Here is a 21157-nt window from a genome sequence, read left to right on the forward strand (position 1 = left end):
TAATAAATTTTACAACATTCTTTTAGTATTGCAGTATATAAAAAAAGCGCATATTAGGCCTAAATAAAAAAAAACATTAGGTTGTTATTGAACACTTATGCGACTCCTGCTACATAAACAAATATATTTCATTAAAGTTAAACCTTTAAAATAAAAGTCAATTACTACTCGTAAATGCATGTCTTATTAAAGGTTTGCAGAGCAGGGGAAATCTCAAGTAATGTGACCAGAAGCTAAATAATTTTTGAAATTTCTTTGAAAAAAATTTGTTATAGTGGTAGAAATAATGTACACTTATATAAACAAGTCACTATTGTTACAAAACTATATTTTAAAGCTTGTGTTATGGTTTTGTTATCCGATCTAAATTAAACATGTATGGTTGCTTACAGTCTCAAATAAACTTTTGTTTGATGTTTTTGTGTTAATGAACATTTTTTAACAAATGTTTTCTGTCATTAACATAAAATTTTTGTGATATTTAAATAACATTTTATGTTTTATTTTCAAAGTTTCAAATGCAATTTTAATCCTGTCAAAAAAATATATGTCGACTTTTATGTGAAATTACATGATTTTCATGTGCTAACTTCTAAGCATTTATAAAACTAACTTTATTTAAAAACTTCTAGCAAAGTAAATCATAACAAATAAAGTGTAATACTTTCTTGTTTGTAGAATAAGAAAATTAAAACGTACTAATAGATTAAATATGACAAAATTTCTCATTGAGGTACAACTTAAAAGTTGTAATAATATAATAATTAATGTAACGTAATAATATAACAATTATGTGTTATTTAAACAAGTCAGATACGTAATCAACTTATATCAAAAACTTTATATTTGAATTTAAGTTATAAAGTATTGGAAATGATTTCATTTTTCTTGTATGGTTATTTGACACTAAAACTATCGTTTTTAATAAACGAAAAGTTTAAAACATGCTTTTCTATTTAAATTTAAAAAAATACTCATTTAGGTAAAAATTACAAAGTTCAAATATTTTAGGAATTTGAAAACAAATTTTTTACGTAATCAAATTAGATTAAACTCTAATTAAATAAATACGCATTTTAAGTAAGTAAAATAGCATGAAAATAGAAATTGCTTTAAAAACTTTATTAATTTTTAAAATTTTTCATATGTTTCAATCTCGTATTTTACGAATAAGTTTTTTAAACTTTAATAATTTATTAGCTAAAACTTAAGTTTTACGATTGAATAGTAAACATTAGTTTTACTCAGTATTGTATACATTAAAAATAACTATATTGTAGTTTCAAAATCTGCTTTCTAGTAGCTTTGTTGAATAAAGATACTAATTGTTTTTTTATAAAATATGTATAAGAAAGTATAAAGTAGAACAAAAATATGTGTAAAGTAGGTTATAGTTAGTAGAACACGTTTTAAATATGTTTATTAAACTAGTGATATTAACAAAAAATCATTATAAATGCTATGACAAAATATACAATGTTCATGAATTTTTATATAGTAATAAAATCAACTGATGAAAAAAAAAACATTCATACAAATCAAAAAGTTAAAGACAAAAATAAATTCGTAAAAGTTTAACAAAAAAGTTTTAAACAGTTTTAAAAAATCAGCTTCAGTATTTTTTTTTAAACTTTGAAAATGACCAATTAGAATAAATGTTGTCAAAGTTAGCTTTATTCTTTTGATAAGTTTTAGTTACTACATTAAAGTGACTTCAATTAGAAAGTTATAGAATATTTTTACTTGAATTCAGTTTAAAAATTATTTTTAAGTTATTAAGATAGTTTATTTAGAAGTATTTCCTTACCAATAAATAAAGTTTTTTAATTTAAATTAAAGAATACAAAGCTTAAGCCATCTAGCTCTCTATTTTATTTTAGCTATTTAAGCATTGTATACTTTTGAAGTTTACTTTTTATAAAAATACATATCAAATACCTATAATTTTGCAAGGAAAAGTCTTATGCTTTTTAGTTTTTCAAATTAAAAAACATTATATTTAACTTTTAAAGTGCAAAAAGCTATAAGTTTTACTAACGTAGTGTTGAGTTTTTGAACTAGCTGTAAAATTTTTGTACCAATGTTTTGCATTGTATATTTTAACACAAAAAAAAATTGATACACATCATTAAAAAGCCACACTATTTTTTTTTTCATTTTACTAAAATTACTAAAGTTTACTAACAATTTCTTCATTTGTAACATTTGAAAACAAAATGTAATAGATAACATGTCACTTAAAGTTTTAAATAATCGAAAACTAAAATAACGTTTATCTTCTGTAAATTATTTTACTTAAATAGTGTAAAAATTCATCTAGAATTTTAAGAACATTATTGGTTTTTTTTCAACAATTTTGTAAAGAAAAGAATGTTGTTTAGCAGAAGAACAAGAATGTTAAAACATTTCAGAATACTTTATATAACTTTTGTTTGTTATAACTTAAAACTTCATGCTCAAGTAGCTTTGACTATACGCTACAGTGGCAACTGGGTTGTGTGAATCTTGATTAAGGTTAATAAAGGTTGAATAATGTCTGAAAAACACAACTGCATCAATAGCATAATTTTAAAACATACAAAACAGCAATGAAAAGTGCAGCTAAAAAAAATAAACTAAAAGTAAAGTTATCTATTATCTATGTGCTGTCCATTTTATATGAATAAAAGCAAGTTGCTTTCTCTGGTTACATCAACCAGTTTTTTTTTAATTTATATTTAAGAGTGATTTCTTAAAAGAGATATCTTAAAATCGTTTAGATAAATTATAATGAGAGTGAGACCGTTTTGCTTTGAAATAAACTACTGAAATTAAGTTAGGCTACAAAAGAGAACTCAAAAACTTACAACAATACCAATTTAATCTTTTTTTCAAATAAATTATTTTTCAACTAAGTTGTTTTTTTAATTGTAGTTTTTCTTAGGTTTTTTAACTGTTTAAAAATTATAATTTTGTTTGAAAGAAAATATACAAAATTCTGATAGCTCAAATAGTTTTATACAATGCTAATACCAAGATTTATGTAATCATTTTATTATAAAATTGCTAAATTATTAAGCAAAACGTGTTAATTTATTTTCTTATGGTTTATTAGTAGATTATTAGTATTAACTTAAAGTATATAGAAATTTGATGCTTTGTTTTCACAAAAATGTATGCTCTACATAAATCTTTTATATTTAGAAAGTTTATTACTTATTTTTAATCAAAGTATTGTTTTACTAAAAAATCTTCTTTTCCTATACATTTATTCATGTTTTAAAAACTATTTAACTTTTTTGTCTGCTATTAAACTAATTTTTTACTTGTACATAATATTCTTTATAAATTTGAAAATTATATTTTAGTAAACAGCCATTTTAGTAAAACTTGTCAATATCTAACTCTAACATCAATTTGGCTTCTTGGTTTTCAAACTCAAAGTAGAAACTTTGTTCATTTATTTTATAATATAAAAGAATTGTTTTAAATTTTACATGAACTGCTTTTTAGCAACCAGCTTGTAATTTGTTTGAAATAAGAGTAAAACCACATAGTTTTTCATTTCATAACTTAAAATGTTATTTAAAGTGATAATTTTACTGCATAGCTTTTTATCTTTAAAAGAGCTAATAACAGTACTACTATTTGAAACTGTATTTATTATAAAACAATTTTTTTTTGACATATATGATAGTTTTATAGTTTAGTGCAACATAGTTTTTTAGATTGTTATAAAAGAATTAAAAGGTTAAGTTTAAGTATTGATTAACTCATTTATGATTGAAGTTATTACAATTATGAAAAAAAAGTAAATTAATAGTTAGAGTTATTCATTTTGTTTACTTTGAGGATAAAAACTAAGTAATAAAATTGAAAAGAGTTGATATGTTTATTTCATTATTAATTAAGACAGTTAGTTACTTAAAGCAGCATTTCCTAAAGTTGACCTCCATGGCCACCTAAAGCTTGCCGTGACAGAAATTTAGGTGGCCATGAGTACTAAAAAGGCCATATGGGGACCTTATGAAAAAATATTTTTCAAAGTTTGAAACTTACACTAAATATTTTATAGTTGATTATGGAGATAAATACAAAAAAATTCTAGGGTTAATTGAATGGTAATTTTTCAAGTATCTAGTTGGAGGGAGCTATAGCTTTTTTAATTTCTAAAAATGGGTCTTTTGAAAAAAAAGTTTTGGAGTCCCTGACTTCAAGAGTATTAAAAGTTTAATTCTTTAAATTTTTTTTTTCAAATGTTTAGTTTTTTGCATTAACATTAAATTTTATTTTGTAATAACTATTTATTTTACTCCACTATGTACGTTCAAATATATATATATACAAAGTAATATACTATTTTTGGTAGCTGTCAAATCTGCACGAGCGTACAAAATTGGACGAGGGCACAAAGTTAAATGAAGATACTTTTACACTAAGACACTTTTCAGGGATGCCATTTACCTGGAAACCTGGAATTTGACAGTTCAGGCAAAAAGACCTGGAGTTTGAGAAATTAATGAGTAAAGTGAGTAATTAAAAAAAGGATTTTTAGAAATTTGTGAGTAAAGTGAGTAAATGTGAGTAGATTAAAAAAGTGCATTAAGTTGCGTGACTTGACAGTCAACCAGTAGTTTGACGACTTACTCATGCTGGTTGCTTGCATGTATTTCATTGCATTCGAATACATGGGAGGCTTTGCAAAATAGATGCGACAAAACAACCAAATTTAGTAAACCTGCATTTCTGATAAATTGCAATCAACTTAGAGTAATGTGATTGCTTTAGTAATGTTTTTCTATTTGATTAAATCAACAAAGTTGATATTCAAAATCAAAGAAACTAAAAGTAAACACAGCAAATGAATTTGCTTTTTATATTAGAAAAAAGTGCCATTTTACAGATAAAATTCGCACATTTTGTGTGACTATGACATTATAATATATAACAGGGTTGTCACTTTACATAGAAACCTGAAAAACCTGTAATTTGACAGTTTAGGCAAAAACAACTGAAAAAACCTAGATTTGAAAATTCTAGGATTTTTATTTTCAAGATATATCAATTTCCAGGTTTTTTCAGTTGTTTTTGCCTAAACTGTCAAATTACAGGTTTTTCAGGTTTCTATGTAAAGGACAACCCTGTTATATATTATAATGTCATAGTCACACAAAATGTGCGAATTTTATCTGTAAAATTGTACTTTTTTCTAATATAAAATATATAAAACTTAAATACTTATAGTTTTTATGGCTTATAAATCTGTAGTTTTAGCTTACTTTGTTGTTTTCGAAACAATAATATTTTATCATTACCTTTTTGCTGATATTGTTAGTGAATGGAAGTCATTAAAAAAGAAATAAAAACATTACTTTGTACTTATTACGAAAATGCTACAATTTTTCTACAGAAAAATATGAGGTGAACACAAAACTCTCCAATCTTTTTTTTAAATTTAGTAAAGTAAACAATGCACATTTTGTATGTTGTCATTTTTTTTATTTTAGCACCAGATGAATTTCGAATAATTCTGACAATTAAATATTTTTCTTAAAATTTTTCAAAAAGTAAAAAAACCTTGAAAGCTATTTAGATTAGTTACAATCTTAATCAGTTATAGGACTTACTTCTATGACTTAGTTCTTGTTATAAAAATGTAATATTTTAACTATTTATTACAAGTTTTAAAATATTAAACAATTATTTAATAAAATAGCTTATCAAGAATTAATAAAAGATAACACGTTCGAACTAAGAAAAGAATTAAGTAGACTTTTAGCTGTTTGTATTAAACCAACATAACGTCTTTTAAAGAACCATCATAAACGAATTTAGTACAGGTTCCAAGATAATAAAATAAATTGCAATACTTACAGTAACTCTTTTTTAACTAAACTATAACCTACTACTAAACATTGTCAAAAAAAGTAGTGCTTTCAAAAACCTTAAAGAAAATCTGAAAAACCTTGTAGAAATTTAGAAAACCTGGAAATTTTTTTTTTAAAAAGCGAGTGGCAACCTTGCACTTTTGCACGGGTTAAATTTATTTTGTTTTTTTTAACTTTTTATAAATTTTATTTTTTATTTTATTTAGTTTTTTTATATTTTCTACCTTTATTACCCCTAACCCTTACCCTCCGTCAGTAGCTTATTTATAATAGTTAATTTTTTTATTAATTTTCGTATTAATTTATTATTTAAATAATTTACCATCACTGTTACCCCTAACCCTTTCCCTTGGTAGCTTTTTTTAACTAGTTTTTATTTATTTACTAATTAATTTTTTATAAAATTTTTATTAATAATATTTTTGCTTTTATTTTTGTTATCACTGTTATTCCTAACCCTTACCCTCGTTCAGTAACTTTTTCTTTTAGTTTTTTTATTAATTTATCTTTTTTTTATTCTGTTTGTTTTATACTAAATGACCCTCCGTGCAAAATTGTAACTCGTGCAAATTTGACCTTTAGTGGTAAATTGTCTTGTGTAATTTTGTCCCCTCGTGCAGAGGTATCTTCGTGTAATTTTGTGCCCTCGTGCAATTTTTACCTGTTCCCATTATTTTAGGTTGCATTACTTTTATACAACAAAAGTTGTATTTTTTAAATGTATTATTAATTAATATTACATTTATAGTAAAAAAAAAATTACAGCAATAACTAACTATTACTTAATCTTCTTTTGTATCTTTTTATTATATGTTATACAGTAGAAAATTGTTCTTTTTTTGTTTTGTAAACTATCTATTTCTTTTTTAGATCATAAATTTTTGGTATACTATCAAAATCTATTGGATCTAAATCCACCTGGTTTTATTAAATATTTTCTTTATTTGTTAACTTATTTATAATTATTTTGGATTTTTTAAATGCATTTTTTAATTATTTTCCACTCTAACTCTAACCCCTAATCCTACCCTCGATCGGTAAGCGGTTCTCGAATTTGACTGAGTGGATTTTGATTATGGGTGGATTTTAAACGTTTCCCAAATTTTTATGCCTTTTATTTTTATTTGATGAAGGTTAAATGATATAAACTTGTGAATTAAATTTCATATATACATTGTTTTTAACTACAATCTTGACATACTCACTGGTTTCATTGTCTTTAGATGATTTTATTTACACAATACGTGTAAGTTAATTTGAAATAACACTTAATAATTTCTAACAGGTTTTTAATATTAGAAGACCGCAAACATAGATACATCTTACACATAGTGTTTTTCAGTAAAACAGCGGTGGTAGTACATATTCCATAACTAACTTTGTTAACTGTGATCCATAACTCTAATATTGGTTTTATATTTCAAAAAGTATCAGATGTAGCCTTACAATTAGTTTATAAGTCTTGATTATATAAGTAAAAATTAATGTGTTTAACCAATTTGGTTTATAAAATTCAGGTGATTAAAAAAGTAAACATGTGTAACTTTATTTTTCAGCCTAGTATAAACCTAAGCTTATGAAAAATCTTAACTTAACTTTAACTTCGAAGAACTCTTTTATTTTTTAAATTGTTTGTTTTAGAACATTTTTACATTTTACGAATGGGATGTGTTTTTGAGAACTTTTATAAACTTTATAAAACTAAATGTATTTTTAATTCCACCAAAAGAACTTATCGTACTTTTTAGATCAGCTAAACTCTTCTAAATTAATAATGTTTTTTTTCTGAGTTTTGAAGGTTTGTAATTTGTTCTTTAAAAACACTTGAAAGTTCATTCTAATTTACGGAAATGTTTCTTACAGTAAATGTATAAATATTTTTATTATACTTTGTTGAAGCAATCTGATTCTGTTTATTAATTTTCTTCCAGTTTTTTAATTAAAGATAATATTTTTTGTGGTATAGTCCATAGACCTTCACTGCATGTACCTGTGCACACTAGTGTCCATTAAAATTATTGTACTGTGCACATAAACTAAGGCAATTAAAAAAAAAGAGTTGTTTTGTTAACTAGAAAGTGTTTATTGTAAGATAAGTTACAACAGTTCAAACACATTAACTATGTATAATAGCTTTTAAAAATGATTAATTTTTTGTATATTCTAGTGGGCACATAGTTTATTTGAAGTAATTATGTGTACAAACAGTACACAGTTTTTTTTTTAATTTACTTTGCGCAGCTAATTAGTTATAAATCACAATTATTAAATTTTATTTACTGTTTAAAGACTAATTAAAACATGAAAAAAAACTCACTGGAAAATTGTGTAATTTTTGCCGATAAAAACAACCAGCAAAAAACCGGTCTTCAGAGGACAGAAAATTTTGGAGATGATCTTTTAATTGAATTCAACAAAACAGAAGATTACGTAGAAGTGAGCAAGCGTTCGGCTGTAAAAAAATTTCAAAGTTTACGGAGGTTTAATGGCTCGATTGAACGAGGTTAACACATGTTTAGTGTATTATATATTTTTTCTTATCTTAAGTCAATACATAGCTATGTAGAAACTTTTCAGATAAATTAATATACTGTTGCAGTTAAGTGTTTTCAAACACGACAGGAAATTTTATGTTTAATATTTATCCGAACGCTTGTTTCGTTTAGTTGTTACAGATTTTCATGACAAAGAACAAAAACACACAAGTGTACTTACTTAAAATCAATTTTCCAGGTTCACTTGCAGCAGCAGACGACAATGGCCTGGTTGCGGCGACAAAGTTAAGCAAAATTTCTTTGAACAAAAGTTTGGCGAGTAAAACTGACAGAAGTTATTCTACTAAGAAGCTTAAAATTTGCAACGCCTTGACCTTTCACCAGCTTGCATCGCTTTTCAATTTATCAGGCCTTTTGAAAGCGACACAGAGTTATGTAGAGCGCTGTTTCGCGATCATAGCCGAAACCGAAAGCCTTTTGGAGCTGGATTTCGCCCTTGTCCTGAAAATACTGGCCAGCTCGGAACTTTACGTCACAACCGAGCGCGAAGTGTTGGAAGCGGCAACAAAATGGCTGAATCACAACATTGCAGAACGCAGCAAGTTCGGTGCAAAGTTGCTGCAGAAAGTTCGACTTTGCTTGCTGTCCGACAAAGACAGCTTGCTGTCCGAATGCGGCTCTCTTTTTGAAAACAGCGAAATGTACGATTTGCTGAATGAAGCTTACAAAAGCTGCAAGCTCAATTGCGAAAGCCGGTATTGCAGCCAAACCTCGTTCGGCGTGCTCGTGTGCGGGGGGTGGTATTGGCACTACGGACGCAGCCCAATAGAAAATGTAAAACAGTACAGCGTGCCCGGCTTGAACCTGGTCCGAGCCCTGCCGCCTATGAACAACGAACAAATGCTCGAAGCGACGGGTATCTGCTTGAAAGGCGACTTGTACGTGTTTGCGGGAATCCTTGTCAGAAGAAAGGCGAAGGTCGTCGTCGAAAAGTACTCCTGGGCCACCCAGCGTTGGACTCGGGTGGCCGTCATGGGCAAGTATCGGCGACAGTTTTGCGTGTGCGCGTACGGTGACAAAATTATCCTCGTCGGAGGTAGCGACGGCAACTCGATCGCCTCCTGCCTGAAATTGGACACCAGGAGCGGCAGGTTCACGAAAGCAGGGGAGATGAGGGTTGAAAGATACGACGCGGCGTGCGCCGTCTTCCAAGAAAAAGTGGTGGCGTGCGGGGGGAGGTGCGACTACTTTGAGCTGTCCTCCGCCGAGAGTTATGACGTCACGACGGAAAAATGGAGAGATTTGCCCCACATGACTAGACAGCAAAGTAACCACGGTCTGGTGGCGGTGCGGAGCAGGCTTTTTGCCGTCGGCCTCGGCTGCGACGTTTACAACGGGGCCGAGGGAGGAGGGGCGTGGAGGGAAATGATCGCCGCGCCTCGTTTATTCTGCGGGGCGCTGTCGTTGGGGAGTAAAATTTTCCTCTTTGAAAAGAAAATCGGCAGACGGGTGTTCAGTTACGACGTTGACGCGGATAAATGGACCGAAGAAGATAAAAGCGAAGAGTTTAACTCAAAAATAAGATATTTTTCTTGCGCAAAGCTGCCATTTTATTGACGATGATCGGGAAATTTGGGTTACGACAATTCAAATTCGGACAGTTCAAACTCTGATGATTAAAATTCTAAAAAAATTGAAAGGGCTACAACTAATAAATTAATGAATATTTTTCAAACATATGTAGGTCCTATAAATATGTCCAAGTCAATATTTTTCTTTTTGCAAAACATCAATGTTTTAAGGTATGACTTGAATAAAGTCCAAACACAGTTATTTTTAGTAATTTCAAAATATATTAAAAATTTTTAACTATTTTTCCTAAAAGAAAAACTGGCTTTAGATTTTTATAAGATCTATATATTTCTTTTTTCTTTAAACTCATATTACATTTTAATATATAGTATTTTAAATGTTTTTATAACAATTTGAATTGTCCGAATTTAAATTTTCATGTACCCGGGAAATTTTGAACCGGTTACTTTAGAATTTTTTTGATACGATCAAGGCGTTTTGAAACTTGAAAAATATTTTTTACTAGCTAACGGAGTAAATTTAAATACGTGATTATTTTATATTTTGTAAAAATTTTAAAATATTTGAAGTGAACAATGTAAGTATACTAAAGAAAACAGCAAGTAAGCAAGTATATAAAAATAGTTAGAAAAAATAAACTTTTTTTATAAACTAACGTTATTGTATTTGTAAGTAAGTTTTAACTTTTTAAACAATCCTTTCATTGTTATTTACTTATTTCTTAAAATCTCTAGACCAGTTTTAGTCTAAAATACCAGTTTGCAAAATTTCGCGCATAAATGCAAATTACTGATTTTATTTTCTTAATTCTTAATGTCAAACCAAGGAATGATGTATTGTACATGTAACAATATATTGTCTAGTTTGTATAAATTTTCGCATGAAGTCGTTGTTGTTATTGTGTACATGTATCCTTATATGCTGTTAGAACAATCTTTAGTTCAGTCGGTTGCTTAAATTAAAACTGTTGTACCAAATTTCTTCTTGAAACTGAAAAATAACATGCTTAACTAATTGTATAGCCAATTAAAAAACTGTCTAATGTTAAAACTTAGTTGTTAAACTATTAGATTAAATTTACTAATTCATAAACAAAAACTTCTTTTTTTTTAAATTCCAATATGTCAAAGATTAGTCTTTCGAAATCTTACTGGTTTTTATGGTCTTGAAATTTCAAATGAATAGTTTTCTTTTCTTTGTACTACTATAAAGTATTCCGTATTATTTATGGAGCAATAGTTTTGGTTTAAGAATATAAAACAAATTTTAAAAATTTGTAAAGTAGATATATATACCTACCTTACCTAAATGTAAAGATTTTTGAACTCTGACTGAGCATTACTTAATTATTAACTAAAATTTAATTGCCATGAACCTGCTTACGAGAACGATTTTTTCAATTTACTTTGGTGTTTTCTTCTTAATATGTTTACAAAGTACATGAATAAAATTCAATTGTAGTTAGTTTGAGAATTTTTATTTTTAAACCTTTTATCGTCACGATGCTGTTCGCCCAATAAAAAGTATTTAACCAATACTTTTTGGTATTTGTAATTAACCAAATGTATTTTATTAAAAAGTATTTACAACAAGTATCAGTGACAGCAACTATTAAATGTTGTAGAGAAGACCGCTTTGCTAAATGATTTTTCAAAAAGATTAAATTTATTTATACCAGAGGTGTAGCATTTGGGTCGGTGACCCACCTGAAGTAATAAAGTATTCATTAAAGTATAACACGAATGTTAAAACCGTTATAATTTAAATAAACTTGTCTTTACAAAGAAGCAATTTATTATCTATATACGTTATATAAATATCAAGTTAAAGGTTTTCGTTTAACTTTAAAATTTCCCTTTTAAAAAGTTGGTAGGTGTCAGAAATGCACAAAGGTACATTTCTTCACGAAGGATCACTTTTGCACATAGTCACTTTTTCAGGTGTTGTCTCTTTTACACGAAGGGTCACTTTTTGCACTAATTGACACTTCTACATGTGTTTTAATTTTATTTTTTTCTTATATTTTACTATCACTGTTACCCCTCACCCTTACCCTTAGTTGGTATTTTTTCTATTATATAATTAAGTTTTCTCCTTTTTTACTATCACTTTTAAACCTTTTTTTTGGTGGGCGAGCAGTTCCTTATCCTTGCAAAAGTTATGCTTCGAGCAAAATTTATTTTCCGTGCAAAAAATTATTCGTGTAAAAGTGACCCTCATGAAAAATCGACCCGTTGCGCAAAAGTAACAGCGTGCATCAGCAGCAACTCGTCTAAAAGTCGCTCGTCAAAATGATCTTCGTGCAAAAATGACTTCTTGTGCAAATTTACCCGTCGTACAAAAATGGCATCTTCCAGCTGATAAAAAAAATTGTTCTAACCAGCCCGTCAAGCACAAATTTATGATCCGTAAGTTTCTTTTCATAACATCAATCAACTTATGATAAAAAGAAATTAAAACTGGAAAATTTGCTCAAACGATCTAGTATTGACCTTCCAGTCATAGAGATAGCCACTAACTTTTTAAAACACTATAAGTTATTGAAAAAATTATAAATAAACATATTTAAACTTTAAGAACATGTGCTTTTTAAGTAATTAGGATGCAAGAAAAAAACTTACGAAAACAAAAGAAAATATTAAGTTTAACTTAAAATACCTTCGCATAAAAAACTTTTGGTAAAACATTATTTTTCCTGAAATCTTAAGCTTATGCTTTTTTAATTGTTCTAAATTGCCAAAATACTTAAAGCTTTTAAGGTTAAGGTTAATGTCCAAAGAAAAAATAGTTTATACTAAAAGTGTTTTGTAACAAGGTCTGAATTTTTTAAGCCCTGACTTATTGGTTTCAGTCCTTTTTTTGGCCTGCTTATATCTGCCTCTCTCGTACTTTATAATCACAATATACAAAACCAAATCCATTGGATTCAGGTTTTTTGGGCGCTTTGGTGTCAGTAGTTACTGTTTCATTTCTACCTTTTATTTTTTGTATTACATTTTTTGTATTACATTTTTTGTATTGGTTTGCTATGTCTCTAGTCATTAATGATAATCGTTATGTGTTTTTTTTAAGTTAGAGTAAATTTTAAATCAATTTATAAGTAAATTTCCAAAGTATGAATATATATCAAGTCTAGTTAAAGTTTATTAATATTGAATAATATTTGATATATTAGTAGTTTTAGGTTCAACTGTTACAAGAAACAGTATGAAAAGGTAAAAAAATGTTATACATCTTCTTTGATAATTATCTTATAAGAAAGAAACAAATAAAAATGTATGCTACAAGTTTATTATATTTTGTATTTTATCAGTAAATCTTGTTTATAATTTGGCTAGTCATTTTAATTATGAAGCACTAATATCAATACTTAGTAGGTATTACTACACAAAAGAAATATTAAACTGTTATATTAAAAAGTTTACACTAAATACTTATAGCCTAAATTTTAAAGATATATAATTATAATTTCTGAATTTTAGACTACGTCAATGTCATTAGAGCCCAATTACTATATAACTAGGAACTTTCCTTAAATAAAAGATAGTTTTCAATAACCTCCTAAAACACACAAAAAAATATCCCCATTGAAACTTATTGATAATTTTTTATATAGTTTATTTTAAATAAAAAATCCCATAGTTCTATTAGATAAATTTTAAAATAGCCTTGGTCTTTAAGTAATTTAGTACATTTAAAAAGTTACATTAAACTGACTGTTTATTTTTGAAAAAAAAAACATACTTAAACATTTAGTTAATCCACTAAATTTATTTTTTAGTATTTTTTCAGATGATTTTCAAAAGTAAACATTTAAATTTTATTTTTGTTGAAATTTAATTTTATATTGAATTTCTATTAATTTTTTTTTGCACATTTGTTAAGTGCTTTTCAATATCAGACGACCATTTTTGCGCTACTATTTTTTGTAGACAAGGACTTTTGATCAAACTCTCTTTGTTAAAGATAAAACATTCCATTTATAATGTTGTTTTTTATTTGCGAACCGTCAGGCAATCACTCTCTTTTGGGTTCAACTTGTTGTTGGCGAGTAAGGCACGATGCTCTTAATTCTTCTGAATTCTCATCAGAGTCAGCAGTTTTTATCGTATCTTGTGAGCATATGAAAACAATCTCAAGAGATAGCAACTGTCTTGACTATTGCAGTTTGTACAACTGCGTTACAAAACTCGCGCAGAAAAGGCTTGAAGTTCAGAAAATTAGTTAGAAAATTGTTAGTCTTCATTCACACTTATTTTAGTGTGTTATAAAAACATCTTTAGTACCTAAAACTTAACCATTTTGAATTTCGGATTGCAACAGTTTCAGGTTATTTTGTTAACGTATATTTACTCTAAAACTATTATTTTGTTAGAAATGTTTTAACTTAAAAAACAAAAAGGCTTTTTTTTATTTAATTGTATTGAAGGTAAGTATTCATTTTGTATAAAGCTATCAAAAGTATTTTACACATTATAAAGTCAGTACCTAAACTTAGTAAAATATAATTTTATTAATTAAAAAAACCAATTTAAAAAGTTACATATAGCTGAATTTTTTTACTGAATGTAATATTTTAACAATTTCAGTTAACATTTTTTAAGGTTATTATACTATCGTAGTTTTGTATTGGTTTGTTCAACAAATTCATTTGATAAAGTCAAGCAAAAATTAATATGCAGCATTAGTTAGTCTACCAAAAGCTTATGATAGTTTAGATCAGGTACACGGCCATGTATTAAGTTGTCACTTGAAACTTCAACGATCAATAAATGAACCAATGACAACAAAAAGAAAAGTTCTAATTTTGTGTTTTCAAGTGCAACTGCGTAAGGACCTATATTTGACAAGCATCTAAAAACAAAAATAAAATTTAAAATAAAAAGAACATGTGCAAAAATATATTTTTTCAAAGTTCAGTGATAAAAAACTAAAAAAAGCGTAGCAGTAAGAGATGTGATGTTAAACTTTTAGTAAACACTTCCAAATATGGTTATAACTTTGAAATCTCTAATTATAGTGTTATGAGACAATGATCAAAAATTTTAGAATTGAATAGATTTAAAGCAAGTTTAATACCTTTAAATAAATATAAATTTTGTAAAAAAAAAAACATTTACCTTATAGACATAACTAGTTATAACCTTTCTGTTTTAATTTGAAATTTACTTTTGTTGATTATACCTGTAATCAATTGATTAAATTTTGTAATTTTTAAAAATATACATTTTGTTTTGTATTTAATCAAATCAAATGTATTTTTTCTCATATAAACTGATGCAGAAAAGTTAGAAAGTTATATATTTAGTGAGAGAAAAATCGTTTGAATTTCTAAAATAAATTTTAAACAAACAAAGATAGCAGGCAGTTCTATAAGAAAAACTTTTTACATTGTAAGTTAATTGTTTAACTGAGTATAAAGGAGAAGACAAAAGTATTTTAAACACTTTTGTTTTTGGTATATAACAAAAAGAATTGGTGTTTATTAAGTTTGTGTTATCTAAACGACTGCGACTAAAAATAACAAGCATTAATAAAAAAATAAATATTAAATTTATTAAACAATAGTTGTAATTTATTTACTTTTTTGACAATGCTTTACGGTGAATAAACTGTCTACGGCATTTCAAATGCTTTTAAAAGTCTTAAACTTTCTTAAACTTCAAAAAAATTCAAAATTTTTTTACTTAAGCCAGTGTTCAGTACCCTTTTTAAGAAACCATCGAAAAGTTTGTGCAAATAAGAATTAAAACAATCATTTATTAACTATATAACTATAAATGCTCTGTATTTAGTTTATATTCAAATAAAGTTATGTTAAAGCTTAAACTTAAGGTTTAAAATTTTATAACCTTAAACTAAGTAATGAAAAGTAGATTTTCTAGGTGTGATTTAAGTTTTGATTGAAAAAAAATTTAAGTATTTTCACTGTTTCAATATTTCACGTTCCTGAAATATTTAAATAAAAAGGTACAACCATTTTTTTTTAAATCATGGTGGTTTTTAAGTTTAAAAAAATTTTCATGTTTTACTAATAGAAAAAAAAATAAAAATATTTTTATAAAATTTTTAGGCCAAAATCACTTTAAATCTTATAGACTATTTTGTAGATTTAGAACAGGTTTTTAAATCCGCATTTGATGTTATAGTTAAAAATAATATAAGTTCAAAATAAAATTTTAACAAACTTACATAACTGCAATGGTTAAAAGCAAATAGTAAAACGTCTTTAAAAAAGAAGATTATACAAGTAAAGTTCAGTATTATAAACTTTTTAAGTGAAGTCATGTTGGAAAGAAGTCATGTTGGAATCACTATAACAACACTGATATACAGTCTGTAGTTTTGTAATAAGTAAATTAAAGTAGTTATTAAACACTTTTATTTTATAAACAATACATTATATGACAATTTTATGTAACTAAATTATTGATTAGGTTGAACACTAAAATCTTTCAAAAGTTAAATTCATGTTTAAGTATAATTGTATTTATAAAGTACTTTTTTATTTTTCTAATTAATAACCTATAAATATTTCATTGAAATTATTTCTAAAATTATTATTCATTAGACACTGCATATTTATTTTCTATTTATTTAGTTTTTAGTTCACATTTAGATTTTATTATCTTATAACATTGTATATTAGTTTCATATTTTTGATCACTAATTTAAACTTGTGTTGTTAAATGTTTTTTCAACTGAAATTATTAAACTGAATGTAATTTCATATTAAAAATAAGTTTGAATAAAAAAAATTAAAACTCTATTAGATTAATTTTTTTGTAGAAGGTAGTTTTTCTACCTATATTATTGATGCTGTAGTTATAGTTTTTATATCAAAACAGCTCTGTATTATTAAAGTACTAAGTTATTTGGAGATATAATATCACTTTGATCATGCAAAGAAGGTTAGTTGTTTAGAATAACGTATGCCATATTTTACAATAGTTTTTAAAATACTCTGTAGATTTAAAAAGCTTTATAACGAGAAGTATCCATCAGATTTTTTTTTGTTTTGCTAGCAATAGTCATATATTTTAATTAATTTACAATTGAAGTTTTTAATTTTCAACATAAAGATTAACCATTTTTAAGAAAGCTTCAAAGAAAGTATTTTAAAAACTCATCAATTTTAATAGATTGATATTTTTGAGTTTTTAGCTTGAGGCTTTCTTAAGGAACCTATTGAAGTCTAGGCTTTGCTATTTATTGTTAAGTTGTAACTTTATACTTTTTAATCAAACAATGTACAGTTTTTGATTTCTCTAAATATGTACAATTTCAAATTTAATTGGAGTCCAATAAATCAATCCAATAAACAATCCTAGTTTTAACTAATTTGTTTTTGGCAACCCCATATTAAACTTTTCTGTGTAAAATAAATATAAAAAACGTTTATTTAATACCATCTAGGACAAAATTTATACCGGATGACGTCATTAAAACTACGAATATAGTTGGTGAGGAGGAGGTTGTCCAAGGTGTTCAAATGACGCATGCGGAACTCCAGCGGGATCGAGCACCACAACAAGAAGCGGGTGGAACGTCCTTTTTCGTAACAGATCAGGTTAACAACGTATCTAGATCTTTCAAAAATAAACACGATAATGAACTTAAACAAAAACTTATAGATTTTATTAATAAAAAATTTTCAAAAGATGATTGGCATGACTTTTTGAATGTTTATAACATTATCGAAAAACAAGTATACAGTCTAGTTGATGAAAAATACAAAAGTTTCGACCGTTACGCTAAGCAAATTTTTATTGATCAATTAAACGACGATGCAAAACACCATTTAGCTAATAACTTATTTAAGGTTAAATTTAAACACAAGCGGGGAGATTCTTTTTTAATTAACTGGGAATTCAATGTAAAAAGGTTAGACTGCGCGGGGGTAATCTTACATCGCGTCAAGAAGGGTAAGGGCGAATTGTTATTTGTTTATTATAGAGATAAAAATAATAAAATTAGAATCAATTTCCCTATGGGAAAAATAGATTATAACGATAATAACAATCTAAAAAGAACTGCGGTAAGGGAACTTTTCGAGGAAACTAATTACGCTTGGCCTGAAGGAGTTAGATTAGAATTGTACCAAGATACTAGTTATTGCTTTACGGTAGATCAAAAAAACTTTAAAAAAAATCACAAATTCTATTTTTTCAAAAACTTCGAGCACGAAATTGACCATGAATTTAAGAAAGACAATGAAATTGAGGGTAGTTTATGGTTACAAGTTGATAAACTTAAAAAGTATTTTGCAAAGTCTGATGAAAAATATGATAACACATCAGGTCGTATCAATTTTATCAATGGAAGTGTTACAGTTAGGTCCTCTAGTTTAAAAAACATTAAAAATTTAAAAACTACTTTTTCTCAAGTATATTTTTCATACTCTGTTGAGAATTTTTTTTTGAGAGGTTCAGCGCTTAGAGATTGTATTTTTGATCCAAATTGCGATACAGGGCATGTTTCGCGTGACAACAGTGAATAAATTTAAGTTTCCTTCAGTTTCGCTTCTTCAGCTTAAGTTTTAGATTCAGATTCAGTTTATTTTATAAATTAATTGTGTTACTCATTTTGCAATTTTAGTTTAATCTTTTAGTTTTTGTAATCTTGTTACGTTTTCTTTTATATTTTTCGTTATATATTTGTGGTTTCATAAATTTAAATTCTAAAATTCTAATTCATTTATAATTTCAAAACTTAAATACAAAGAAGTTAAATTATTTTTTTCTTGATATGATTAGATTTAAGTTGGTTAAGACGTTTCGTAGCATAATGAGTTGTAAAACCACTTAAAATGACAAAATTGCATAAATGATATATAGAAAAATATAAAAAGTTACTGTTATATTAACGATCTAATTTAATAAAAAAAATTACTTCTTACAATTTAAATTCTTTAGGTTACATATTTTTAATCTAAGATTAAAGGGCATAAAAATACTACATAACTAAATTTAAGATAATAAATGAACTAATTACGTATACTATACTGCCGGGTAATGTTGTTACTACCTGTAATCTAGCTATAGGAGGCTTAGTATGGTGGATGATATTGGTGCTTTAGTAGATGATCGACTAAGACATATCAAACCCATTATAATAAAACAACATTAAAAAACTAAAAAAGCAAATGATATTAATAAAAAGAAAAAAAAGCAATATAAAAGAAAATAACAAACAAAAAGCAATAAAAACAAAGCAAAAATAAAAAAGAAAAAAAAAACGCAAACAAAAAAAAAATAAAAAAAGCAAAAAATAAAAGCAAAAAAAAAAAAACTGAAAACAAACGTAAACAAAAAAAAAAAAAAGAGAATAGAAAAATACAAAAGTAATAGAAAAAAATGTTGTTTTAACGTTAATATAAAAAGTACGTTATTTGTTTATTTATTGTAATATTTAACCATAATTTTTATGCCCTAAATACCGTATAGCTTGAAGCCTTTTGAATGCTCAAGCTAATTAACTGCAAATGCAACCTAAAGAATTTAATTTGTATGTAAATAATTTATAAAGTCTAACTGTACGTTTAAAAATATATTGCAAGTTATTCACCTTTTCTGAATTTGTCATTTTCTTGTGATTTGAATTTTCACTAAGCGCCGAAACGTAGTGACCTCCTATGAGACAATTAAAAAAAAATTTGATGTAATTTTCCATACGATTTGCCAAATCGTTATTTTTTTCAGATTTTTAAAAAAATAATTCTTTAAAAGACAATGTGGCCTATATGACCGGGGAAACCCGGTGAACCCCCGCCACACGAAACAAAAAGGGGGTAACCCGCACCACGGCGCTGGCTTCACCGTAGCGGTGCGGTCCAGTAGCTGTTTTGTGGTGCGATTGCCTGACGGATGAGAAAAATTGAAACAATTTGATTTGCCTGTTGCAATCAAAGTTCAACGTCAGGAAATTGCACCTCAAAACAGTGAAGCTAACAGCGCCATCTTTTTTAATTTTAGACAAAGTTAATTGTTGATGTTTGTGTCATATAATGTTCATCTAAGATATTGATAGAAACGCTTTTATAAACGATTTATGATAATTTTGTGAACTATTGAAAAATACTTTTTTTTTTTGTCTAGTAGGTAACATTGATTCTAAAGTTTTTGAATTGCTTATATTTATGTTAATATAGTTTTTATGCAACAACTAGCAATATATATGTACCACTTTTAGTTTGTTAAACTTCATTTCATGTTTAATAAAAACTTAATAAAAAAGTTTAATCTTTAAAAGCTGAAGTTTAATCATTTTTTACACATTGATCAGGGTTTCAAGTTTTTTCAGGCTGCTTTTAAGGTTTAAAAAAAGATTTGAATTTTTTTAACAAGGAGAAAATGTAATTTGTATATACATGTCAAAACAAACTTCTTGTTAGTATAATTACATTTATTGGTTAAAAAAATATTTTAAACACATCTATGTATTTGCTATTTAGAATTCCCATCAATTTTTTGAACAGCTAACTTTATTCACAGCAAAACTTCAAAGTAGATATAAAAAGAGTTTTGAAAAAGAACAATAAGAAAATAGTGGGCAAACTCTAAAAATTTAAAAAGAAAATAGAAACACTAACAGGTGAGAAATTTTGTGTTTTATTAATTTTAGATAATATAAGTCGGTGTAATTTGTGTCGATAATCTATGTTATTCTTACAGATGCCTTTATTAATGATGTGTAATATTTGTCTAAAATATTTCAACAAGTTATCGTTTTTTTCTATTAGATAATAATAGATCAAAAGTTTTTTAATTGATAATAATTATGTAAAAGCATAGTTTTTTCAATTTTTATACAACTTTATACAAATTATATATATATGCTACTTTTAGTTTTTTAACTCATTTTAGTGTTAAAAAACAACCAAAATAAGAAGTTTGATAATATTTAAAAGCTGAAGCTAAAGTAAAATATAAATTATATAGCACTTTTAAATGTTCTATTTATAATAAATTAGGTATACTATCAAAATCCACCCGCGTTCAAAATCCACCCAATTTTTAATTTTATTTCCTGTATTTATTATTTTATTTTATATACTTTTTGCTTTTTTTCATCAATTTTTTTATTAGTTTTTGACTATCACTGTTACCCCTAACCCTTACTTTCGATTGCTAAGCGGTTCCCGAATTTGACTGGGTGGATTTTGATCGCGGGTGGATTTTGCATGTGTTCCATAAATTTGTA

At 26.6% G+C, this 21157-nt stretch overlaps 1 protein-coding gene across 1 annotated transcript; it reads left to right on the plus strand.

Annotated features, from left to right (window-relative positions):
• Nucleotides 1-8548: 8548 nt before the first annotated feature.
• LOC145836355 (ectoderm-neural cortex protein 1-like) lies at nt 8549-9979 on the plus strand. The gene has a single exon (XM_082944165.1). It carries the CDS (start codon nt 8549-8551, stop codon nt 9977-9979), a length of 1431 nt encoding a protein of 476 aa, XP_082800291.1.
• Nucleotides 9980-21157: the final 11178 nt, after the last annotated feature.

Source organism: Thalia democratica, chromosome 5 (genome assembly GCF_965202585.1).
Source record: "Thalia democratica chromosome 5, ktThaDemo2.hap1.1, whole genome shotgun sequence".
Taxonomy (NCBI): domain Eukaryota; kingdom Metazoa; phylum Chordata; class Thaliacea; order Salpida; family Salpidae; genus Thalia; species Thalia democratica.

Coding starts and splice junctions, on each gene's coding strand:
- LOC145836355 (XM_082944165.1), top strand. CDS start 8,549: ATGACAAAGAACAAAAACACACAAGTGTACTTACTTAAAATCAATTTT.